This window comes from Triturus cristatus, chromosome 11 (assembly GCF_964204655.1).
Source record: "Triturus cristatus chromosome 11, aTriCri1.1, whole genome shotgun sequence".
NCBI classification, from domain to species: domain Eukaryota; kingdom Metazoa; phylum Chordata; class Amphibia; order Caudata; family Salamandridae; genus Triturus; species Triturus cristatus.
In genome coordinates, this window is record NC_140594.1 from 1120248872 (window position 1) to 1120274797 (window position 25926).

The 25926-nt window shown below is 44.0% G+C and overlaps 1 protein-coding gene across 9 annotated transcripts in view; it reads right to left on the bottom strand.

The window, feature by feature from the left end:
* EIF4E2 (eukaryotic translation initiation factor 4E family member 2) overlaps positions 1-25926 on the bottom strand; it is a 136346-nt gene that overhangs the window by 13581 nt on the left and 96839 nt on the right. For 5 of the 9 annotated variants that reach the window (XM_085635666.1, XM_085635671.1, XM_085635664.1 and 2 more), the window contains one exon: positions 6401-6476. The exons of the other annotated variants lie outside the window; for them this stretch is intronic. In XM_085635666.1, coding sequence (XP_085491792.1) covers positions 6431-6476 — 46 coding nt within the window. In that variant the 3' untranslated portion in view covers positions 6401-6430. The remainder of the gene's footprint in view (positions 1-6400; positions 6477-25926) is intronic. 9 annotated transcript variants of the gene reach the window in all.

The window sequence follows — 25926 nt, forward strand, 5'->3', positions numbered from 1 at the left end:
AGGCTGTGAGGCCAGCTTTCAAACAACTGCACTAGAGGTAGTGAGCCACTGCACCTGTGACCCCCATGGTGGATGTCAACCCGTTGCTGTGACCTCTGACTTTGGCGGCTTGCCGAATGCAACTCACTGGTGACCCGGAAGAGGGTTCTCCGCTCGCTTAAACCGCCACGTGCAGCTGAGAACGTCAGAAGCTGGCACCTCACAAGAGAGTGTACCAAGCCACCCACTGGGGCACATCTCTCAGAAGCAGGAGTGAAGACAGATTCCTGTTGCCGGACTTGAACTATGATGCCTGACCAGTGCGATCATGTGAATCCAAGATTTACCAGACGCAATGGACACAGACTAACCGGGCAATCTGCAACAAAGCCTTCAAAACTTGACACATTTAACCACAGTGTGGGGGAAGCTTACTTTGATCCAACTAAGTAAGGAAACACACACAATAAGGCACGACGTGGAGCAGACTATGAGGCACAGTAGTCGTAATCCCTTCTCTCCCCTTAAGATCAGGACACTTTGTGAAAAGAGATCAACAACTCATTATAAGGACACGGTAACTCTACTTGGAGGTTGTTTAACAGTACTATTTACCTATTTCTTTGCCCAACATGGCAGCTCTCACTTTTAAATCACCAATCCAAGTTGAATTGTGTTAACAGATTTTAGTTCCTTTCAAAGACATTTGTCTGGGGCGATTGCGGAGAAACATCGAGGAGTCCTTTGATCCTTCACCAGCCTTAGTGTACTTTTACTGTCCACACTTGCATAATCACACTTGGAAAAACACTGAACATCTGGAAACAAAATGGGAACTGACGTAGCTCATAGGAATAATACCCCTACGACAATTCAATTGAAAAATAGCTTCTTAGCATATATCAATACTTCTGCACCTGACCACATCTATATTTTTTCTTCCCGACCGCATTAAAGGACAAGCTTCCAATGTGGTTGTCACATGCTCAAGACGTTTCCAGAAAATTGCAGAAGAAATATCAAATATCGATTGAAGAGGTCAGTAGATGCATTTAACTGGTTGCTGATTCCCAGCATGTTGAATTCTATTGTCAATTTCAAAATTATTAATGTCGGCGTGAGAAGTGAATTTGGCACTAGTCAATGGATGCTTCAAGGGAAATTAGATAGGTTGGTTGCCTGGAATAAAAGGGTCTGGTCTACTTTATTTGACTAAATATTTGTCTTCGATGCCAGTTCTACTTATATCGCCTCATTGTAACAAAAGACAATAAAATGTAGTGATCACTCACAATTAATGTTATCCTTGACAAAACAAAAAACACTCTTCCCCGCTGTCCTTTTGACCCTTCCGTTCCTTTAGCGAACTATAGTTGCCGTACCAACTGTTTACATACCTAGTATAGGACACATGTAATCATTGTAAGGATTGGCTGTCTATTCTGACTTGATTACCTCTGGAAAAGTGATTAATGTAACTTTTTCAGTTTTTATGGTATCAGTTGTTATTGTTTCCCATTAAAACATCCACTGCCAAAAGATCATCTTAGACTTAAAAGACCTAAAAGTGCTATAACAAAGAAAGACCCAAAAACAAAAGGGGAAATAAAATTATTAGTTAGTGGCATTCAGTTCAAACTTGTGTCTTTTGGCCTCTTGAAGCTAGAGCTGTGAGTATAGGTTCCTAAAAAGCCCATTCCTATAGCTGATGTTACTGGAGTAACCAATTTCACAAACCTTTATCCAGAGTAAAGAGCATCTACACCTTCCTGAAATTAAAATACCTATGTAATTAATGTCTCCTGTTGCTCTTGATCAAAGACAAACCGAAATATCAATGGTATTAACAAGTCCCAGGCCCAATGCCCCGTTGGGGTTCCAATTCTAGTTTTTTAATCTGCTCCTTTAATGTGGGCCAACCTGTATCAACTTCTCTTCAATCATCACATTATTTTTAAATAAAATTCCTGATTCATGTAAAGGCAGCCATATTATTCCGATATTCGAAAACGGAGAAGGAACTTAAACCCTTAAATTAATTACACATTGCCCTTTTGAACGCGATAGGAAAAGTATTTGCCTGGGTCATCTTAAATGATTTAGAGTCTGGACTATATCAAAACTATTTGTTGCCTATTGAACAAGTAGCTTTTGTGCCTCCTATTCTACAATTGACAATATTGAATGTTTACATCTCTTGCACAAAATGTATGTGAGCAATTGGCATATGAAACGTTATCTTGTATATGGCGATTTTAGTTGTGGATTCCAGCACATTGACCACTAAACATCAAGGCAAAGAATAAAAGATTTGTACATTCCTGACAATCTGTTACATGCAATTGTAAATCTGCATTCAGAAAACATGCCTATAGGTTATGATTGGGACTAGCTTTGAACTAACTGCTAAAATCCCTGGGCCATGGCTTAAAACAGGGCTGTGTTCTTGCCCCATTATTATTCTCACTTTATGTAGCTAGCTTTCTTTCATTTGCAAAAACGTTAAACTGTTGGGGTTCAATCAATCAATCAGTAGATTTGTAAAGCACAGCTCATCACCCGTGAGGGTATCCAGGCACTGGCAGGGTACAGGTGATCGGTTGAATAGCCAGGTCTTCAGGGACTATCGGAACTCTGGAAGAGATGGGAAGGTCTGGAGATGAAATGGTAGTTTGTTACATGTCTTCGCAGCTATGTAGTGTCTCAGTGAGAATAAGTGTCCTCAGCTTCTGCAACATCTGATGGGGGGGTGACGGTTAGGGAAAGGGATGCGGAGCAAAGGTCTCTGGTGGACTGATGGAAGTGTAGGTGGCAAATCAAGTAGGCGGGTCCACAGTTGTGTAGTTTCTTGTATGTGTGGGTCAAAAGCTTGAACGGGCATCTTTTCTGTATAGGGACCCAGAGGAGTTCCCAGAGGTAAGGGGTGATATGGGTTAGTCTAGGGAGGTCTAGGAAAAGTTTGGCTGTATGGTCTGTAGATGTTGTAGGAGGTGGACTGTGATCCCTGTGTAGAGAGTGTTGCCGGAGGCCAGTCGGCTGGAGATGAGGGCCTGGGTGATTGTGCGTCCTGAGCTTTGGGGTAGTCATTTGAATATCTTACGAAGCATGTTGAGGATGAAGAAGCAGGAGGATGAGAGAGAGTTGATCTGGGTCATCATAGTTAGCTTGAGCGTTGTTAAAGTTGTCTATATTCTAGTGTATGTTATTCATACTAATGTAGTTGTCGATCATTAGCCGTCGCCTGGAAATCGATAAGCATTATTCCTACTTGGGAATAATAGTTTCTAATAATTAATCATGTTCAACCCATATAAAAACACAGCCCATTAAATCTAGCTCGGTTGGATGGGCGTTATTACATTTTTTTTTTTTAACTCTATGGAAGGCAGATGTTTTTATATTAAAAGTTTATATTTCTAAAATCCAGCCAATGCTCTATATGCCACTGGGACTCAGCCACTACCTTCCATAACTAAAATGGACAAGGTCATATCTCGACTCTGAAGGGCTCGTTGTAGAATAAGACTGCAACCCCAGTGAAGTGCAGATTGGAACTTAGCTGAATCTAATTGAACACTTAAGTGTATTGTCAGGTAGTCTGTTGTCTTTTTCACTTGTTTGATGCTCTGTCCACATTTGTATCATTGGGCATGAATCTGTAAGTGATGCCGATTTGAAAAATTCGTTTTATAAATTATTCTATAGATCTATGGAGGAATTGGGACTAACCAGCAAAGACATTTTTAGCCAGCCCTGTCAAGCCAACAAAAAACTCTGGTTGAAAACATATCTAGGAGCACAAGCCTTGGTAAAGACCTTGGTCAGTGCCAAAATATTAATCCATTGCACATTAATGGCTCTTTTGTAAAATTGGGTGAACCGTCATTTTCGTAAAATGGAATCTAGAGCCTGAAAGAAGAAGTCTATTTGTTAACTTTGAGCCAGGGAACATACCAATGGACGAAAGTATGTGGCACTCTAGCACCAATGACTTGAGGCTTCCAGGATGTTATCTGGATTACGAAACTCGAGCCCTAAATCAAGTAGTTTTCTTTTGTTCTGATTTATTGGTTATTGTTTTTTTTAAACAAATTTGCACAAATCCTAATGTCTGAAACACTGCATCAATCCCATCAGTGTAAGACTGTTAACATCTGTTACTGATGGTGTACATTTTTACGTTTAAAAAAAATTGAAATATTTCTTTTAATACTAAATACATACAATGAAAGCCTAGAATACCAGGCCTCCCCTCAATCACTTTATTATGCCTTGAGTTTGCTTATTTATTAATCCACATATATATTTATCTTTTATAAGTACTTAACTAAATATACTGTTTATAGCTTAAAATTTTACCAATAAAAAAGAGAATATGAATGGGCAAAGAAGGCGAACTGTTTCTGATCCATGGTATATGAGGTGTTAAGAGTATAGAGTAGAGAGGCTTATACAGAAGAGAGGCAAAACCAAGATATCTGTGTATACATGTGTTTATGTAGGTGTGTGAGTGTGTGGTATTTGTCTAGCCAGAGCCCAGCAAAATGCAGCAGCACACTGTACAGGACCAAAGACGAAGTCACAGATTGGAGGAGTTCTACAGGTGTAGACTGTTTCTTTTGGGTGATGTTATGTTCCTTAAACAGGTGTTTCTTCAGCTCTTTTATTTTGGAACAGGTTAGGGCAGCCTTGATAACAACCTGGAAGTTGTTCCATCTCAGTAGAGCATACATGAAGAATGCCTGTGTCTTTCTTTTGCCCTTTGCATCCAGTCTGCTGGTGTGCTAGCTGTGTGTTGAGCACTGCGGGGTGGTAAAGTGGTCAGCCAGCTAGAAAGTGGTGGTAGTTAAGGACCCTTTGTAGATGATGCCGCTGCTTTTGAAGAGGATGTGCGACGAGACAGTGCATTTCAAACAGGGTGGGGTAGGTTAGTCATATTTCTTTAGGCCTATGATCAGGTGTGAAGCAGTGTGTAGGCTGCCCTTAAGAGAAGCTAGTGTGGAGAATGGAAGGACATGGAGCAAGGTGTTTCCACCATGAAGATGCAATAGCATATGGGCTTAAATAGCAGTTCTGATGTCATTTTCTGGGCGGAACAGTCTAAATTTGTTTAGTAGAAAGACCAGGTTTGTCTGGATTTTCTTGGTGATGCCATCCTTGTGCGGAAAGTCATTTCAACAGGTATCTGAGTGACTACGCATATGGTGAAAGTTCAGGTTAAATTCAGTCCAGGTATGTCAAGGCAGGCTTTTCGATAGTACACTGCGCCAGGCACTAATCCAAAGCACCCTTGTCAGAGAGTAGAAAACCATAATGTTCATATAAAGCCAAAACGGTGCAAGCACTAGGATTGGGATAGGGGCCGTTGTAGAAATAGACTACTGTACCACCACCCAGGACTCTACAAGAAGAGCAATTCCTGTATTTAAACAATAATTATCCAGTCCTTAAATTCCCAACAGCTTCAGGCCAAATCTATCAATGTTAAACAAACTTTAGCTACCACCTGCAAAATTAGGCCAGTGTGTGTTATGGTCGGTCAAAGCAGGAGAAAAAAATGAGCATAGTAGCCCAACAATCGCAGTGATCTTTTCGCATCTCAGAATTGAGAAATGGAAACTTATATCAACTCTTCTGAAAGTTGCCAAAAGGGAGTGCAGTGGAGGTGCATTTTCTATGCTGAGTTGGTGTACAGGTCGACCACATTGCAATCTTGGCACCACAGTCTGGGAAAGTGGTTACTCAGATGGGCATTCTTTCAATTAAACTTTGTGAATGAGGATAATTTGTATAGCTTGCTTTTAGCAATATTTATTCTGATGGATTTCTGTACTTGATATGAAAAGTCAGAATCTAGCAGACAAGCCTTCTCCTACTTTGCACCTAAAGTACAGAACGGCCTGTTGCTACACATAAGAGCCTCCTCCTCCCTTCACGAATTCCGCAAGAAGTGAAAGACCAGGCTTTTTGAATAGTTCTACAAGGCCCTAGCTTTAGCTAGACTCAAACCTGCTCAGCACCAGGATACCCTCCCAGGTAACAGTGTGCTTTAGAGTCTGCATAACATAACCTAACAAGAGCGGGACGAAGACAGGCCCTTTAGGGAGACCATGCACGAGTGTGGCAGGGTCTCTCTCTACAAACCCCTATCCCTGAACTCAATTTCAAGCATTGGTTTGTTTTCACCATGTAGTCCTTAGTATGTGCTGGGCTGCCTGCAGAAGACAGCTTTTGTAAAGGCATGTCCACTCGACCTCCTAGACACAAACCACACTAATATCAATATTTTCTAGCTGCTCTTTCACACGCTGTGGCATGAGGCTTCTAGGTATCAATGATCTGGTGGAGAAATACAGGACAGGAAAAGTGGCTCACTGAGAATCAAACTCTTATTTAGTTAACAAAAAAGACAAGGCCCTACCGCTAGGCGTGACACAGGGGAACAAATCCCTCAGCGACCGCTGTTGTTCACCAGGCCGTGAAATTCTTCCCATGCCCTGGGCAAACCACAGACAGACAGAAAACACAAAAAAATGGGGTGGGAAAAAAGAATAGCACTTAGGATCCTCGTGGCAATGGAACCCTGTTTACAATGAGCAGTAACATACAGTTTGTATTCAAGATAGTAATATTTATCCCTAGGGAAAAAGAGGGAAAAGTTACTTACTTCTAAGCGTAGTTCTCCTTCATGGGAGTTTTCGTTTAAGTCATAAACTACGAGGGTATGGCAGCTAACGGGAGAAGTCCTTTCATTGTAACTTTTTCACTGACTCAGTGATTAAAGTAGTTTTGGGCAGTTTTGATTAAGTTTTTCTATCAGTGTCTAGAGAAATCAATGTACTCCTAGGAGAAATTCTGGCACAACGCTGCCAGGAACCAGATTTGGTTGGTCATAAGAGAAGATTAGTAATGAGTATCTTTCTGGCCTTCATATCCAAGGTGATCCTGGATACCAATATTAATCAATTTATATACTTGCTGACTTTTTCAATAATCCTATTTCTGCAGGGGAGAGATTTCTATATATTTGGAGTAGGGATGGACGAAAGAAATTGCTGAACTGCAAAACGTGTGAAATCCGCCCTTTATTCAAATTTGCTTGTGGAATGAAACTGGTGGGCAATAAAAAACACACCCAAATCCGCTTTGCAGTCAGTCTAGAGAAATGGGGATAGCTTGGGCCTTTCATGCAGCATTTACCTCCCTAGCAAAGTGCGGTCCGGAGAAAACCAGGAAACATATCCAGGAACCAGTTTGTCCTGGCTGGAGACAGCAGATCAGTCATTTTCTTTCTTTTTTTTTTTTTTTTTTTTTTTTTTTTAGAGTTTCACTGCTATCCACTTACTATGAAATGAAAAGAAAATACTCTGCTCTAATTAGGAGATTGTTACATTTCTGCATACTCAGGACCAAGGGCTTAGACAGACCAGTGTGTTGGTTTAACCACACCTAAACAATCCAATTGTAGAGATTGGCTTGGTTGATCCAATTCTAAGATACCCTTTCCTAGTAAACCCAAACCACATTTTATAAAAGAAAAAGCTGCAATTATGGCCTTACTAAGAAATATCCTGATCTGAGGTGTTTGCAAGGCAGCAACCTAGCAATCAATCTATAAATTTAGAGATGATGCTATCAATGCTGCTGCAGGCGAGGTGGCACCAAGATTCATCAGCCTGAGGGCCCCAGTGAAACTGGACTATTGCTGTACTGAAGCCCTGACCAGCAGTCAGGGAGCCCATTTTCCAAGCTTGCACTAGGGTCCGTGGCATCCATGCAACGTGGCTGTATATTCACTGGGTATTATTTTCTTGATTCAGACTCAAGTGAGACACCCAAGGAGGTGTGGGGGGCAGTCCTTTTTACAGAACTTGCTCAATTAATTTGTCCCGCTTTTTTTTTTTTTTTTCATTCTGATGTTTCTTAAATGACTGAGTGATTGGCTGGTACCATGATGCAGAAGTAAAGCTCACTGTCGTACCACTGTGTCCCTAAAAGGAATTGGTTTTTTAAAGATCACAAATGAAAACAAATACAACTCCCCGTCAGATGTCTCACATGTTTGCAATCATAAGTAGGATGAAATACATTTACATAATGGTTAATATCCTCCAGGATTCTGGCCCCTCTTCACAATCCTGAGTACTGTCCCTACACAATGGTTAATAGTGCCTCCAACATAGACCTCTCCCACCGGCACAATGCGGCAGTGGCTATCCTCAGAACCAACCCCCTATAACACATCATCCTCCAAGCTCTTCCTCGAGCCCAATATTTTGCAACCCCTTGCTTTATATATCTGTTCCTCTGTCTGCATACACCAGGCCATACTGACTTCCCAGATTTCCACAGTCAAAGCATTTTCTCTCCTCCCTAAACTGTATAATATCACGTCTAGCCACCATTGGTGCCCCATTACAAAAGAGAAGTGAATATCGGTCCAGAGTTCGTTCTCACCGAATTACCAACGTAGCCATCCGGGGGGGGGTAAGCTCCAGCACCCCGTCAAGGGTCTGCGACATTCAGCTTTGCATCCCTGTCCAGAACCTACGTTCCACAGGACACTCCCATACTGTGTGCAGGAGCGTGCCCCTCTGATTACCGCCTCTCAGGGATTGATCAATGGTTCTAACCATTGCGTATCGTCTAGTCCTGGTATAATAAACTCTGGGAAAGTTTCAGTCGTACCAACCAGAATCCAGCATAGACAGCCACCTCCCTTGGATGCCTGCATGCCGCTTCCCAGTGATCATCTTCCAGTCTACCCAGGTCCACCTTCCATTTCTCCCTCAATTTCATCAGTGGTGGCAGACTGTTAGCAAGGAGTGTAGTATATATTACGGATATTGCATGGCAGTGTAGAGGGGCTCCTAGGACTCTGTATCCCACCAGGTTTCATCCAGTATATCACAGGTTGAGCCAATACAGCCCCTTAGGATGCGCCTGATTTGTAGGTACCACAGGCAATGACTCCTGCCAGCTCGTATTGTGCCTGTAGGTTCGCAAAGGCCATTATCCTGCTGTCACGTCAAATATTCCCCAGCTTGGAGATGCCCAACATGTCATATTTCCACATGTCATACTTCCTCTTTCCCTCACCTTGGCGGCAATAGTGGCAGTTTACCCTGCCAGCACAGCTTCTTCACCGCCCTTCTCAACACACTGACTACCATCACCGTTGCAATTGGAAGCTTGGTCAATTCCACTCTACCGTAGGTCTGCCTAATATAGTCTGCGAGTCCAGAGTCCTCTTATCTGTCATGGAGAAGTGTGGCTCAATGGTTAGAGCGGCAGACCCTGATGCAGAGGTCTGGCCCGGACCAGGGTTCAATTCCCGCCTCGGCGGGTCTTGGGCTCAATTTCCCCGGACCCGATAATTCTCGCCTCGGTGCTTATTCTAATCATGGGTCCCACTCTGCAACTCTGGGCAATAGCTTGCTTAATCTCCACAACGGCCCCAAAAGCGCTAGGATGCCTGGCTTCACCTTGGGGGTGCCCAGGAGTGGGCACTTCACAGGAAAAAGGCCAGGAAGGGTTCCACAGCGGTATGTGCACAGCGCCTGAGAGACCCTTTCGGGGGTGTGCGGAGCGCTATATAAATGCACTACATTTACATTAACAAAGGCTCCCTCTGTTCTACGAATGACCAATCGTTGCCCACTATCATTTGGGTTCCCCAATAGTATATGCGCAAGTCCAGGCGAGCACTGTCCCCATCAAAGGGCTTCCTAGTTAATGATGACCGCGCTGTTCGTGGCGCCCCGCCATCCCATAGTAACTGCCCAGTTTCAGCCTCCACCATTTCAAAAATAAAGTTCAGACCTCAAAAGGGGAATTTTGCAGTGTGTAGAGGAACTTGGGCAAATAAACCAATTTGTAAAGAGTCAATGTGCCCAACAATGAGAGTGGCAGCCGGCGCTAATGACCAACATCTTATCTATATTCCTCGAGCTGTCTGCCTAGGTGCTGTTCATAGAATAACTTCTGATCTATGGTTACATTAATTCCTACGTAGGTGAAGCCTCTTCCCAGGATATTGGACAGTCCCATCCCTCACTGGGCTGCCAACTCAATAATAAGTAAACACAAGATTTACTGCAATTAAAATGTATACCTGAATAGTTTACAAAGACTCAGAGGATCTCGAATAACCTACGGACAGACCTCTACAGATCCGCCAGATGTAGCCGGATGTCGTCAGCATACAGAGACATATCATCCTCCCATTTGCAGTCCCATGGGAGCCCCCAGATCATAGCATCTCTGCGAATCCAGTTGACCACCAGTTCCATAGTGACTGCAAACAGGAGTGGAGACAAGGGGCATCCCTGTATAGTCCCTCTTCCCAATTCAAACTGCCCTGATATTGCACCATTCACCTGGACAGAGTCATCGGGTGGTTGTAAAAGAGCCGCACCCGGGCCTGAAAGGAGGGACCAAAGCCCATCCTTTCTTAGAAGTGCCTTCATATGGGGCCATTCCAACAAGTCAAATACTTTCTCTGTCAAAAGCTAGTAGTACCACTGGCTCCGTCACCCCTCTTGCATGTGCCAGGCATCCGAAAACCTTCCTGAGATTATGGCTGATTTATCTATAGGGCATAAAGCCCTAAAGCGTCTAGGAACGTTTGCCACCGTGTCTCCTCTCTGGGACTACTTCCTATCCTGAACACCCTATCTATATCTTCATGCAGGGTCAGATTGAGATCCCCTCCTACTATCAGGAGGGGCTCCAGTGCCATCAAAATCCAGTCTCCCAGTAACACCAGCCCGACAGTTTGCAGCCCTGGGATGAGGTATCAGGAGGCCACCATCAAGAATTCCCCTGCCTTGTGCCTCCCACCACGCCCAGCAACCCTGGGGGTTCAACCTCGTTCTGGATACCTAGAACAGCATGGGTTTACGAGTTAGTATACTTGTCACTCAAGAGCCCGCTGAAAAGACAGAGTGCACAATCGTTTTGTATTTGCCCCTACCCAGGAAACCACAGTTATCACCTATCAAGTGTTTATTTTGCAGTAGGTTCAGATCAGGTGAGTGACGGGCCAGGTATTTCATCAGCACACCTCTCTTTAGTTTATTGCCCAATCCAATCACATTCTAGGATAAATTGTGAGTGATACATTGACCCCTTTTAAAAGATGTGACCCCTCCATCATGTGTGTCCACAACTATGAATGTGGTCATTGACCCATTCCAGCCATTTCCCTGATTGCCTACATGGAGTACCATCTTAAGTACCCCTTCCTCCACCTACCCCCCTGCGGCGATCCCTCCCTATCAGTTTGCAACTACCCACTCATCCAATGCTTGAGATGCCGGTCACCCACCCACACACTTTCTCATCATGACCAAACTGCAATGAAAGGTACAATGATGAACTGGCAGGGCCAAGCCCTGCAGGCGGATCCTCACAAGCTACCCCATGGAGAAATAGTACACTTCTCACTGGCCCCTCAATCCATTGTGTCGCTAAATCTCTAGCAGCCAAGTCAATGCTCTCAGGCTATGTCATTCGCAGTCACTGGGGTGACAACTGGCCTTTCGATGTCCTTGCAAGAGACCGGACTCCAAGTCGCCTGCCAGGGTTGCCCATCTATTTCCTGGAGCTCTTCAATCTGCCTTAGTGGAGCGGACTGCCTAGGAAACTAAGGTTGTGTTGGACAAGTAGTGATATAGGTTGCAACATCGATTGTCTTCGGGAGTGAGATCGACAGGCATGGTGATGCCCTTGCACCTTCTCAGGAGTATTTGAGGCCCGCTTGGACTATTGAGCTTTTCTTCTACTTACTGAAGGATCATGATGACAGCAGACCACGGGAGCGACTCCTGTGACTTCTAGACCGGGACCGATCCTTCAACCAGGATCGGTCTTGTTGCAGTCTTCAAGGGCTTGGCAAAATAGAGCCTCGCCTTGCTGTCTTGTATGACCTTCAGGTTCATCGGTGTGCAGTCACTGCAGGCCGTAGAGTCCTAGCTTAAAACCTGGCATCACCGGCAAACACGATGAGTATTTTTCACAGACATTTGTTTGCAACAGTCCTACAGGGTATAGAACATGTTTTTGAGAGGTAACATTTCGCTTCCACACTGGCTTTTTAAAATGTTATGAGGTAAATGGGTCTCTGAGAGACAAGAGGTAGCTCTGGATCCTCACATGGTGGTGCAGACATTAGTGAACTGACATCCGCGTGCAGGAGTGGTGCCTATATAGGCCCTGCACATCAATTCAGGAGCAGAACGGCATCAGTGCAGAGAAGCACAGTGTCACCTACTGGCATGCGGAGGCACTGCTGAAAAGTTTCTGGATCCAGGGTAACACCTGAGCAATATTCATAAGATGAGGAATCTGCGGTTAGAAGTCTCGATCAGATCGCTGGAATTCCCTGCTCTGGGGCCTATTTCTGGAGGCTGGCCATAGCCAGCGGCTGAGGTGATACCATGAGGAGAGGCAGAGCTGCAAACCATAACACCAACTTCCCTCTTCATGCCGTATCCCATGAGTACTGGAAAGAATAGCAACCAGCTGGGACAGGTTTGTGTGCCCCATCAGGCAAGTACCGACAGTCAGACATCAGTGGCTGCTGTGTGAACTTGGAGGATAAGCAGTTACAAAGGTGGCACACTTTCAGCTCTTTCTCAACTCATTCATGTAGGCGAGGGAACCACACTTTATCTCTTAGGGCTCTTATGGTGGCTACAATAGGTTAGCTCAATCACTTTCTGTCTCAGACTCTCGGGTCTTCAGATTCGCAAGCCTCTCAAGAGGATACCTCGTCAGGTGACTGATAGCTCATTATGTACATTTAAAAAATTCAACATCAGCTGCAAAGGGTCGAATACTTTTTTTTTTTTAAGACTGCGTTGTAACGAGGTCTTTGAGGATGTGCATGTCTTTATTTGCGTTGGTAGCAGCAATAATCTACTTAAGGGATAAAGGGATACTTGTGAAAAGTAATCTGCTTTGTTTTGGTCTGTGCCTGGCTTGTGTACAATCGCATAGTCATACTCTTGCAGTGGCATCCCCCACCTCTCAATGCGAGGGAGCATCTTTTCTTTCAGGTTTCCAAAGAGGGTAAGCAACACCTGGTGGTCTGTGATGATAATGAAATGGTTTCCATATAAAAACACATGAAAATGTTTGCAGGCCCACACTACAGCCAAACTCTCCTTCTCCGGCTGAGAGCAGGCACGTTCTGTTTCAGACAGGCGTTTACTGGCATAGGCCATAATGTGTCTCTGGGCATTCGGATGGCCATTGTGTTGAGCAAGGACTGCCACCAGGCTCACATCTACTGTGATCTTAGTATGTAACTTGGGGTCAAACTAGGCCATTTCAGTTGCATTCTCAATCGTATGTTTTGGTCGCATTCAGGAGACCACTGCTTTAAGTCAAGTCTCTCAATGGGGCACTCACTGTAGCAAAGTCACGAATGTACCTTGAGCAATAACTGGCCATGCCTAAGAAGGGTCACAGCATGGTTACGTCTTCTAGGGGAAGTAGATGACAGTGCCTGCACCGTATCCCGGTCAGAAGTCATTCCCCCATCAGAGAATATGTGCCCAAAGAATTTGAGTTCGGTTTTGTGAAACTCACTCTTTGCTGCATTCAGAGTAAGACATGTATCTTCAAGTAACTGGCACACTTGTGTAAGAGCCTGGTCATGCTCCTTTTGTGTTGTCCCAAATACCAGTATGTCAGCACTGTAATTGAAAGCATGTGTAACAGGTTAAATTACTCAGCGAATAGCATTCTGAAATATCTCTGCAGCTGAAGATACTCCAAAACTCAGTCTTTTGTATCTGGACAAACCAACATAGTAATGTACCTACAGTTCATTTCCAACTTGAGTTGATGGTATCCTTTGTTAAGGTCAAGACGTGAGAAGACTTTAGCTCCATTCAGCTGCATAATCTTGTCCGCTTTGTGGCGACCAGGATGTCTTTCTCTCTCTCGATTGCTTTGTTGCCCAGGCGTAAATCAACACAAATGTGCACAGTACCTCCACTGACCTTTTTTGTCACCACAAATATGGAAGAAACCCATGGCATAGACCTATGGAGCATTCAATGATGTCACGTTTCAACAGTATTTCTAGTTATTTCTCAAAGGCTTCTTAGGAATGAAAAGCGGCTCTGTGATACCTATGGGCCACAGGGCAAATCTCCCCATTAATATGAAGTTGCACTTTCATTTTCTTGAGTCTTCCTAGGCCATGAAACGGCGAAGGGAACGGACTCACAATTTCGGACTGAGCACGGTTGTTGTGGTTGATAGATATCAGTCCCATGTCAGCAGCAGTGGTAAAGCTAAGTAGGCATGCACTAGATGATGTTCCCAGAAGGACATGAGTTGGTGCTTGCACTGAAGTCATTTTATGTCGCATGGTTGCTGTAAATGACCATTGACTCTGTAATGGTTTAGAAGCAGCCCATGTGTATACCTTCGTGATTGACAGGGTAAGGTGTGGCACAGGAGCTAGGCTGTTGAACTTTCTACTGGCATTATGTTGATTGATGACCCACTGTCTACGATGAAGGTTATGGGGTAACCATTCACCTTTAATGTAATTTTAGGACCTTGTGCAAATGCATTTTGTTGCTTTCTTTGGTGATTCTTCTTTGACTTTTGATCTTCTTTGCAAGCAGCTAATCCTACATGTGCTTATCGTTCCTTAGCCAATATTATCAACGTGCATCAGTCTTCTTTGCTAGTGCTTGATTGTGACGGTAAAGAACCTTTATATGATGATCTTGACTATTATCGACCGTGCTTGGGTCTACTTGCCGTAACTGATGTTGCCGTTTGGCTTTGTGGGTATGGCATTATTGCTTCTGGAACCTATTGGCATCCATTTTCTCTATTTGCTGTGACACATTTGGTTTCTCTTTCACTTTGCAGACTGTTATGAAGTGGTTTTCTTTCCCGCAGTCTTTGCATGTCTGTCCAATGGCTGGACATTTACTTTCATGAGGAAATGAACACACACATCTGAAGCATAACTTTTTCTTCTTTGGAGATGTCGATTTGTGTGCATCTATTCTGTGCTTATGCTTGCTTTTCATGATCAATGCGGATTCATTATGTGCTGTTCCTGCTTCCATATCTGCAGGTTGTCAATCTGTCCTTACAGCCATTAGCATTTTCTCTAAACTGAATGTCTCTCCAAACATGTCTCTCCTGAAGGAATCTTAAATACAGCCATCAAGGACTCTGAGACGCATGGCTTCATCATTAAATTCACTAAATTTACAGTATTTGATAAGTGCATCAAGTCTCTCAACAAACTCATGTATCATTTCACCAGTCTGTTGTGGTGCTTTGTTGAAGATGTACTTTTCACAGTAAACATTCGGCATCAAATTGAACTTGGCTTCCAAAGCTTCTTTTATCTTTCGGTATGATTGTTATACCAGTCATCCTTAGAATGGTCTTCCTTCAAACATTTTGCCTACTTACCTCCTCTTTTTGCTGTATCTTTTTGTTGGCCTTAGGACTCTGAGAACTTTACCACTGCTAAACAGTGCTAACGTGCATGTGCTTCTCCCTAAACACGGTAACATTGGTGTATACAAAATTGACATTTATTTTACTTGTAAGTCCCTTGTAAAGTGGTATACCATATATCCTGGGCCTGTAATCTCAATGCTACTAGTAGGCCTGCAGCACTGGTTGTGCCACCCACAGATGTAGCCTTTTAAATATGTCTCAGGGCCGCCATTGTAAGGCCTGTGTTTGCAGTTTACTGCCACTTCAACTTGGCATTTAAAACCACTTGCCAAGCCTTAAAACTCCCCTTTTATTACACATACGACACCCCTAAGGTACGCCCTAGACAACCCTTAGGGCAGAGTTCTGTGTAACTAAAAGGTAGGACATGTACTTATAAGTTTTACATGTCCTGGTAGTGAAACAGCTAAATTCCTTTTTCACTACTGTGAGGCCTACTCCTCTCATTGACTAGCATTGGGAATTCCTTAAAACACTTTTAAGCTATAATTCCTGACCAGAAAGGAGTAGCTGCATCATGTTTTATATCTTTGGAATGGCAATAATAAATCCTCTTTAATGGTAAAGTTGGATTTAACACTACTATTTTAGAAATGCCACATTTAGAAGTAGGCATGTCTCTGCTTTTACTGCTCTGTGTGTCTTGCAGCCCATCTTCAATAATGTCTGGGGTGGGTGGCAGCTGCACTTTGTGCATTCTCTCTAGACAGCCACAAACACAGGAAGGGTGGGTGTGACAGATAACTCGTCTGTAATCATCTGCATTCTGATAGCTCTTCCTGTGCGGGAAGATAGAGGGGGAACTGACACTTACACATGAACAGGCAGTGTCCTGTTTCCCACACAAAGGGCTGAATAACCCCTACTGTTAGTCTGGAGCCAGGAATTGGATGAAAGGGGGACCTGTGCACTTGAAGAGCTTACTTTGAAGTCACCCCCACTTCAAAGGTACAACTGGGTATAAGTACTAGGCCTCTGACCCTACCAAGAGAGTACACTACTGGAACTGTCAAGAACTCTGCCAGGAGTAAACACTGCTGTGCTACAAGGATTGCAACTCTGAATGACTGCTGCTCTGGAAGAATTGTTTTTCTACTTTGCCATGCTGCCCTACTGCCTATTGATCACTGCCCTGCTGAGAACAAGGACTGGACCCATCTCACTTGAACCCAGAGTGACTCCAAGGGCTTGATGACTTGTCCCCTGTTCTGAAGTCTCAGGGCCATCAAGATTTCCTTCAACTCTGCAAAAGCACCTGGACTCTGCCAAGTGGTGCTAATCCAGTTCTTGGCCCTTGAAAAGTGATTGCTACTGTCCAGAACCTTCCAAATTGACGCAGTGACGAGTTTGTGCTGAACGAAACCTCCACATTGACCTTTGATGCTGACCGACAACATCGCTTCAACAGACTGCTTGGCTCGATGATGGATAGCACAGCTCTACGACGACGCAGAGCCTGCTTCGTAAAAGAGTTTATCGATGAAGCCTTCATCACCTTCATGGAACTAACGCATTTAGTCTCTGACATGGACATTGCTCCAACCAACATACTTTTTCAGCTGGACCTGCGCGAGTCCTGTAGCCGGCCTGCCCGCCATCGCGGTCAGCCTGAACTTTGGATTTGCCCTGGTCCAGTGTGACTTCAATTAATTCCATAGCACTATTCGCTTTTAAGCACTACATTATGATGTAATCTTTAAAAAACTTAACTCCGGTTCTACTTATAGGATTTTTGTCACTTTGGTCTCGTTTTACAAATATAATCTATTTTCTAACCCTGTGTGGAGTATTTTTGTGGGGTTTTCATTGTGTTAGTGTGTGTGTTGCACAAATATTTTATGCAAAAGAACATCATTTATGTGTCTTTTGCACAAATACTTTACACATTGCCTCTTTACATAGGCCTGACTGCTCTATGCCAAGCTACCAGAGAATGAGCACAGGTTATCTTTTAGTGTGCATCTAGCTTACCCTGCCTAGAGGGGTGGTTCCTGCTTGGACAGGGTGCATACCTATGCCAACCAGAAACCCCAGTTCTAACAAAGATGTTGCATCAGTTTGTGAGACTTTCTTTAGCACTTTTTTCACTACAAGTTCTTTCTAATATTTAATGATTTTCTTATTGTCTTCCTCTAGCGCATCTATGAAGTCATCAACTGTTTCGATTCATGCAGTCCACCTGGTACAGACGTTCTGTTTCTTCGCTGTGTCAAACGGTGGTAGTGGCTTCAGGAATGTAGCCACATCATACTTTGCGCCTCTTTCTGCCACTATTGACAGCATGTGCTGTTCATGCAGAGCTCTTCGCGCAAAGTAGGACCAGCAACCTCTCCACGCAACATCCCCGTAGTTTGGGTCTGGTCGTCCCGTCAGTTTTTTAAGGTTGCATAGCACTTCACTCGCTTGTGCCAGTAAGTAAGTTTCCGTTTTTCGTAGCTGGTCGTCACTGCCTTTGATTTTTCCTTCGCATAGATGATGGCTCTGTGTTATGGCACGGCACAGTCTCACTTCATTCAGCCTTACCAGTGTGTTCTGGTGGGCTTTTCAATGTGCTCCTCTGCAGGGCCTTCAACTTCTTCGATGGATCTGTATGGGCTGGAGGGGGCTTTGACCCCACATGCGCCAACCGCTGGCTGCTTTGGATCAATTTGAGGTGTGTGTGGCACGCACAAACAGTTTATTGTACCTCTGCAGACTCTCAGGGAGAGCAGCCTTATTTCATCGGGTATGTATCTCCTACTCGTCGCCAGTTATAGTGTTTTCCCCAGCCCAGGTGCATGCAAATGAACACGCCACACACAGAGCTCTGCAATAGACGTCTTTATTCCTCAGCATATGATCGCACACCATATGCATTAAGTCATAACTTTCATAACCACACCATAACACCTCCCAGCAGACTACGCAATTCCTGGTTAGAGTCTGCCCAACCAGGAGGGCCCCGGCACGCATAATATCAAAGACACTTCAGTATCATAACGTGGAAAGTGTGGGGACACTATTAACAGGTTCCCCTGTGTTCTTGCTGTTTCAACCTGCACCCCAACCCACCGAAAGACTTCCAGGCACTGGGGAAAGTGTGTCAGTAGGAGACGAAGTACAACTTCAATAAAGGGGCAAACTTTATGCCACTACTTCAGCGGCTTGAGTGCAAAAGCACAATCACGCTACCCGGAGTCACAGAAGAGGAAATAAGGGTTGGTTTTAAACTCCATGAATCACGAAGATGCGCACTTGAAAGCTGCATTCAGGATGCCTTTTCTGCATAGTCGGTGGTGTAGCAAGACAGCATAGGCCCTAATGAGAGCATTTAAAATGGGACCCTTATCCTCTGGCTCTGTACTGAAATAAAGACAGTACTGGGATGAAGAGCGCCTGTCAGACCTTAGGGCCTGGTTCCACTGCACCTGCTGCACTATTGACAGCCACGCATTGCGGCGCATGGGGTTCAAATCAATGCCACAAACTTTATAACACTTAACTTGTCACCTTTGGCTACGGATTGCAGTAATTAACCCTTTGAAGCGGTGACAACAAGGCCTAGAGTGTAGACATTAATCTTAGATGGCCGGGGAGGAAGGGCTTTTTTCTGCAACATGGTAAAAGAAAACGTAAAAACTAAATTTATGTTCATCACACGGCAATTGTTCTGAAACTGTGATTTTCTAAACGTCATGTTTAAATAACTGCAAACATGTAGTATCAATTTCTAAGATGCTGTATCTGGACACCTAAAACACTTAATTTAGGGGTGTGCAACATAGTTCCAGAAAAATCAGAACTGTGCCTGAGTTTCCAGACAATCATTGACAATAGAATTTATGTTCCCTTTAAATTGATTGTAAAAACATGTATGAGGCTTTGTTAAAAATCTGTACTGAAATGGGCAGTCCTGAACCTCTGTTGGATCCGCTGTGTGAGCGAAACAGCCATATAACGAAATACAAAATATCCTACACCACTCTAAATAGTTTTTTTTAAATTTATTTTTTATGGAAAGAGGTGTTGCATAACTGCCACAAAATGGGTCTTTCCTTGCCAGATCATTTAGTCGAGGTTGTCGCATACATTTGTCCTTCAATGCCACATAATTCCAGTGGCCACGGCTACAGGTTGGATTGGTGTCCAAATGCATAATCCTCCTTATTTCAGCCGTCATTACACTCACTATATGGTTGTCACACTGTCTTTTAACAGATGTTACTAAATATAAAATAACAAGGAAAGGAAAAGCAAAACGTCTAGCTTAATAAATGAAAATTCAACTCAAACGTATTGGGATTGCGAATGCTTTTTTCAGGATTGGTAGACTACAGAGGTAGCATGAACCTGCCCAGTGTGCATCACAAGAGACACCACTATTGGCAAAGCCAATAGGTCTCTCTTTTCTTGTTTGCAATTAGCATTGTCATGTAGATTTGCAGGACATTGCAAAGCTGCAGTCGGCGCATTCCCCATGTACGCCGAGCTGCCTTAGGCAAGTGGCTAGCCTCCCAGGTAGCCAAACATGCCCAGAGATCAGCCCGGGGCTGCAGTGCACACAAAGAAACATGCTCCTTTGCCTGTAAACCTATAGCCCCCGCTGCTTTTTGTTGCCTGGTAACAAATGGATGTAATTAACCTGTCACATGCAGTGCTGACATTATAAACATACTGATCAGGAGAGAACAAGAGCTATAAATAAAACTTGGCATTTCATATCACAGCGAGGCAGGGTTTAAGACCAAGTTACAGTGTTAACAATATTGGGATCGATTCACAAGAAATATAAGAAAAGTAAGGAGTGAGTTCTGCGCCACCGCCCGAGTCACAAGCGTTCCCTGGATTAGGCCCGTAAAGCAGCACTAAGCACTGGATTATACATAGGGCTCCCAGTTTTCCGTTTGAAGTACAAGTCAAAATAAGTTTATATGAGGATAAGACAATCGGGCACTTCGCTTTTTTCAGTATGCGCGCAGCTTTGAGCAACTGTGGTATTTCATATGATAATAATCTAGTTATATGGTTACTGCACTGGGTTGTCCAGTCTGATATTTTGTATAAAACTCATGGTCCTGAGCAGGCATGTTTGGTGAGAGAAGCGGTCAGGAAGATCTGCTCGGATAGACTATGTTACTAGCATCTCATATCTGATTGCCATTGTGAGATATAGAGCGGCACACATAGGTGAACTAAAGGGAGGATTGCTGCGATAAACTCACTATAGGGAACGCATTATGGGTGTTTCAAAAGTGGAACTTAAAATATGGAATCTGAATTTGCTTATGGGGGCTTCGCAGAGAGTTGCACTAACTGACCGAAGTCACAATGGTGCTTTTTCCTGCAGCTTTCTTAAAGAAGTCACTGTCGATACACTATTACATAGTTTATTTTTGATGCCTTTCCTAGTGCTAATAACAAACATCTCAGGCACAGCTCATGGCACTATGAGACTCTCCCTAAAACCTTACACCTAAAACAAAACATGCAAACATTTACAATTACTAATGTAACATTCAAGTAGAAGTTGGGTGTCACTCAAAATGTCATATGCATGATGTATAGATCCCACACATAAGCACACAGCAAATACAGAATAGTAACACATAGGCAAATACCTCCCACTTTGATATGAAGCTCTTTTGGCACTAAGAAAGCAAAGTAAGTCATCACAACCCTCCGCAGAACAGCTCTCTTGTCCAAGGATCTAGCCATTCATCCTTCCATCAAACCCGATATCCACCATTCAATATTTACATTCTGTCATCTATTAATTCTTTCATCCATCATTCAGTCTTTCACCATTCATTCTGTCCTTCCATCTGTGTGCCCATCCATATCCAAACCTTTTCAACCATTTGCAAACCTATCCATCATCTATCCCTCCATCCATCCATCATTTCACTCATCCATCCCTCCATCCACTGTTTCACTCATCCATCCACTCTTCCACCCATCCATCCACGCATCCATCCACTCATCCATCTAACCATTTACCCTTTCAACCATCCTTTCACTTACTCATCCATCCACCCATTCAACTTTTCACTCATCTATCCATCCTTTCGTCCAGCTCGCCACCCTCCCTTTCACTCATGTATGCATTATTTCACTCATCCATCTTTACATTCTTCTTTTCACTCATCCAGGCACCCATTCGCCCATCCATTCTGCCAATCATTCATCCATGCTTTCACTCATCCATCTATCCATCCATCCATTTATCCTCCCTAGCTCTCTCCATTCCAGTTTCACTTAACCACCCATCCTTCAATCCACCCTTCACTCATCCATTTAATCATCCACTCATGAATCCATCCAATGACCCTATAACTAATCCATCCTTTCACTCATTCAGCCATCCTTTCTCTCATCCATCCACTTTCACTCATCTATCCATCCTTGTCTATATACCCTCCCTTTCACTCTCGTCCATCCTTAAATCCACCCTATCACTCATCCATCCATCCACCCTTTCACTTATCAATTCATCAATCCATCCATCATTTCTCTCATCCATCCACCCAGTCACTCACCCATCATCCACCCTTTCACTCACCCATCCATCCTTTTACTGATCCATCCACCCTTTTACCAATACAACCATCTATTTACCCTCATCCATCCTTCTGCTCACGCATCCATCCTTTCTCTCATTATCCATCCACCCTTTCACTCATCCATTCATCCTTTCACTAATCCATCCAGCCATTTACCCTTTCTTTCACTTATTCACTAACCCACCTTTTCACATTAATTATGAGCTGAGCTTTTGTCTACTGAGTATGTTATGTTAATCGCACTTGTAGAGCGCACGGTTACCCTGGGGTGTCCTGGCGCGAAGCACTGGCTACTGGGAAAGACACAGGTATGTATGCTGAGAGAAGAGCCATGTCTCCAACCCCTTTCTTAAGGAGAGGAGATCCGGGGCATTCCTGAGATAAAAAGGAAGCTCGTTCCATACCCTAGAGGCACAGGTGATGAAGCTCCTGCCTCCCCCAACGGACTCTTTTAAATGCGGGAACTTGAACTTGTTTAGCTCCAGTGGAGCGTAACATTCTTCCAGGGACATACCATTGGAATTTACGCCTAAGGAACTCAGGTCCTGCTCCATTAATGGCCTTGAAGAGGGTACAAAGTGCCTTAAATCGTACTCTTTGTTTAACCGGGAGCCAGTGCAGTTGCCTAAGCTCCTCTTTTACAGACACACATTTCGGAGTTCCTGACAACAATATGGCCGCTGCATTTTGAGCTAGTTGGAGCCGATTGATGTGTTGCTTTTGGGCATTAAGATGGCATTAAGATATAGGCTGTTGCAGTAGTCCAGGCGCAACATTATAAGGGCCTTTACCACTGTCTTGAGACTGCTTTCAGTCAAGAAAAACTTAATTTTTCTTATAATTCTTAGGACCAGAAAGCGGGACGAGATCACCATACTTATTTGGTCACCCATGGTGAGTTTATTGTCCACCAATACCCCAAGGTTTTTTGCTTTCCTAGTGGGTAGGGGGCAGGAACCAAGGTCTTCTGGCCACCATTCGGGTTTGTTTCCAAACTTTATGACCTCGGTCTTACTAGAATTTAATTTCAGACATCCAGCCCGAGATGGCACCCATGCAGTCATGGAAACGTGCCCCTGGTTCCTTTTCCCCACCCTCAGTCAGTGACAACACTATTTGAGTGTTGCCAGCATAGGAGGTGAGTTGGAAGCTAAAGGATCTAATGACTCCTGCCAGGGGTGCCACATAGATATTGAAAAGCATCAGGCTGAGTGACGAGCCCTGTGGCGCTCCACATGGAAGGGAGAACGGTTTGGACATATTGCCCTCCAGATCCACAGTTTGTGATCTATCAGACAGAAATGATTGCAGGTGTTTCCATGCTCGACCTTCTACTCCTATATCGGACAACCGGTCCATCAACACTTCCTGATGGACCGTGTCGAAGGCCTCAGACAGATCCAGCAGCATTGCCTCCCTAGTCTACGGCCTCTCTAATTTCCTCCGTGGATTTAAGAAGAGCCAACTCCGTGCTGTGGTTTGCTCTAAACCCATATTGGGATGGGTCCAGCGAGTTGTTAGACTGAAGAAACGCACTGAGTTGGGTGTTCATGGCCTTTTCCAAAATTTTAGCAGGGAGTGGGAGCCATGAAATTGGCCTATAGTTGATATGATATTTTGGGTCCAGAGTCGGTTTCTTCAACAGAGGAAGAACAGAGGCCTCCTTCCATATTTTGGGAAATATGCCAGAACTGAATATGGCATTCAGCAGGGGCGCAAGTGCTGTTCCGATCACTTCTGCAATTTGCTTGATAACTCACACTGGGCAGGGATGGGAGAGGGGCACCTGAGCGGATAGAATTCAGAAGTTTAATCGTTTCTGCTATCCCTAGGGGTTTGAATTGTTCTAAAGCCAGAGAAGGGCAGGGACTGTCCAGTCCATTCATATGCGAGCCCACATGTGCCTTTTTGTCAGCTTGGGTGAACGAAGTGAAGATGATTTCTAATTTTAGTTTAAAAAAATTAAGTAGAAAAAGAAAATCGGTAAGTTTATCACAAAGTTCAGGGTTGCTCTGGACCTTTGGAACATTCGGGGTGGCCAATTTTGTGATAGTTTTAAAAAGTTCCTTCGAATTAGATTTGGCTAGTGCTATTTGCGTTGTGAAAAACTTTTTTTTGCCTTCTAGTAAAAGCTGTTTATAAATGGTAATGCAGTGTTTATACCTTTCCTTCTCTGTATCTGAATACCTTTTACGCCAGGCCTGTTCTAATTGCTTACAGGCCAATTTTTTAGCTCTACGTTCATCAGAGTACCAGGGTGCTGAGGGTTGAGCCCATTTAGGAGTCCACTTTTTTTAAGGGGCTAGATGTTTGCAAGTTGTGCCTAGCCATTGAGTATAGGCTGCTGTGGCCTCCTCCACTCCCAGAGGAAGAGGACGCATTGAGCACCTCAGACAGAAGAGGCCCATAAATAACTTCACCCTTGCTGTAGTTCCTAAAGCAAAGGGTGAGGGATGGTTCACTATGCCCCTGCACATAGACAATCTGAAAACTTGGTCATGAGTCATGCATGATGCACAGTGCCAGGACTTGGTGACTGACATGGTGTTGTTTCCAGGGCTTTAAGTGGGATGAGAAAACTGGGGGTCTCTTCAAGGGGCGTGTCTGATGTAATTAAGGGTGTGGCTTAAAATATGCTAAAAGCTAAAAATATGTGCTGAGCATAATGTACCGCCCGACTAGTATTTTGTTGTTTCCATCATTGCATCCATTAACATTAGACCTACAACAAGCCATGACTATTGGCTTTGTCAAAGGATATTAGTTGCTTAAAATAAATACAAAAGCAGGAACTATGGCTTCGTTGTCTATAATATAAAAATGGTCAGCTCTGAAATGATGAGACTGTGTAAGAACTATAACCTCTACTTTTTAACTTCTTTTGCCAGCTTCTTTTCATGAACTGGCACATAGCAGCACAGGCGTTTTTGTACATTTCTTCCATCTAACCCTAACAGAATGCCCTGCCCTAGACCGCGGCAGGAGGAGGCCACCACATGCTGTAACATCTCAAATTGGCTGTTGGACTCGGCCCTTTTTGCAGGTTCATCCCTGAACTTTTTACCTTCCTCCTGTATTTTGTCTGACCTGTTTTTGTTGGTTTTATGACTCTGGGCACTTAACCACAGCTGATCAGTGCGAAAGTGCATATTCTCTCCCTATTATAAATTGATGTATGGATTAGTGACTCCATGATTGGCTGATATGGTTTACTTGTCAGACCCTAGCACAGTGCACTGAGTGTGCCCAGGGCTTGTAAATCCAAATGCTGCTGGTGGGCTTGCAGCACTGGTTGTGCCACCCACAGAAGCAGCTTGTAAAAGTGTGTCTCAGGTCTGCCATTGCAGAGCCTGTGTGTAGTCTGGTACTGCCATGTTGACTGGGCAAGTGCACCCACTTGCCAGTCCCTAAACCTTCCCTTTTCTGCATATTAGTCACCCCTATGGTAGGCCCATGGACAGGGTGCATTGTAGGTAAAAGGTAGGACAAGCCCTGATGTGTGTGGCACGTCCTAATAGTGAATTACAGCCATTTTCGTTTTTCACTATTGCAAGGCTACCTATTCGCCATAGGCCAGAATGAGCAGTTTGATTATTACATCTTATAATCCTAACTGACTCTGGGAACTAGGTAGAAACTCGAGTTTAGTACGCCTGAACTCAGAATGATAAAAGTTGGTTTTAACATTCTGTGTTTGAAAATATCACTTTTAGAAAGTGGGTATTTTCTTGTCTAACTATCCAAGCCTGCCTCTGCTAGGTTGTGTAATCCTGGTCTTGAGTTTGAGCGACAGGGGCTGGGGGATTCCAGGAGACAGGGTGAGTCAGCACCGGGCTGAATAGAGAGATCTGCATGCAGATCGGAGGGAGGAGTTGCACCTGGGACCTGAATAGGGCTG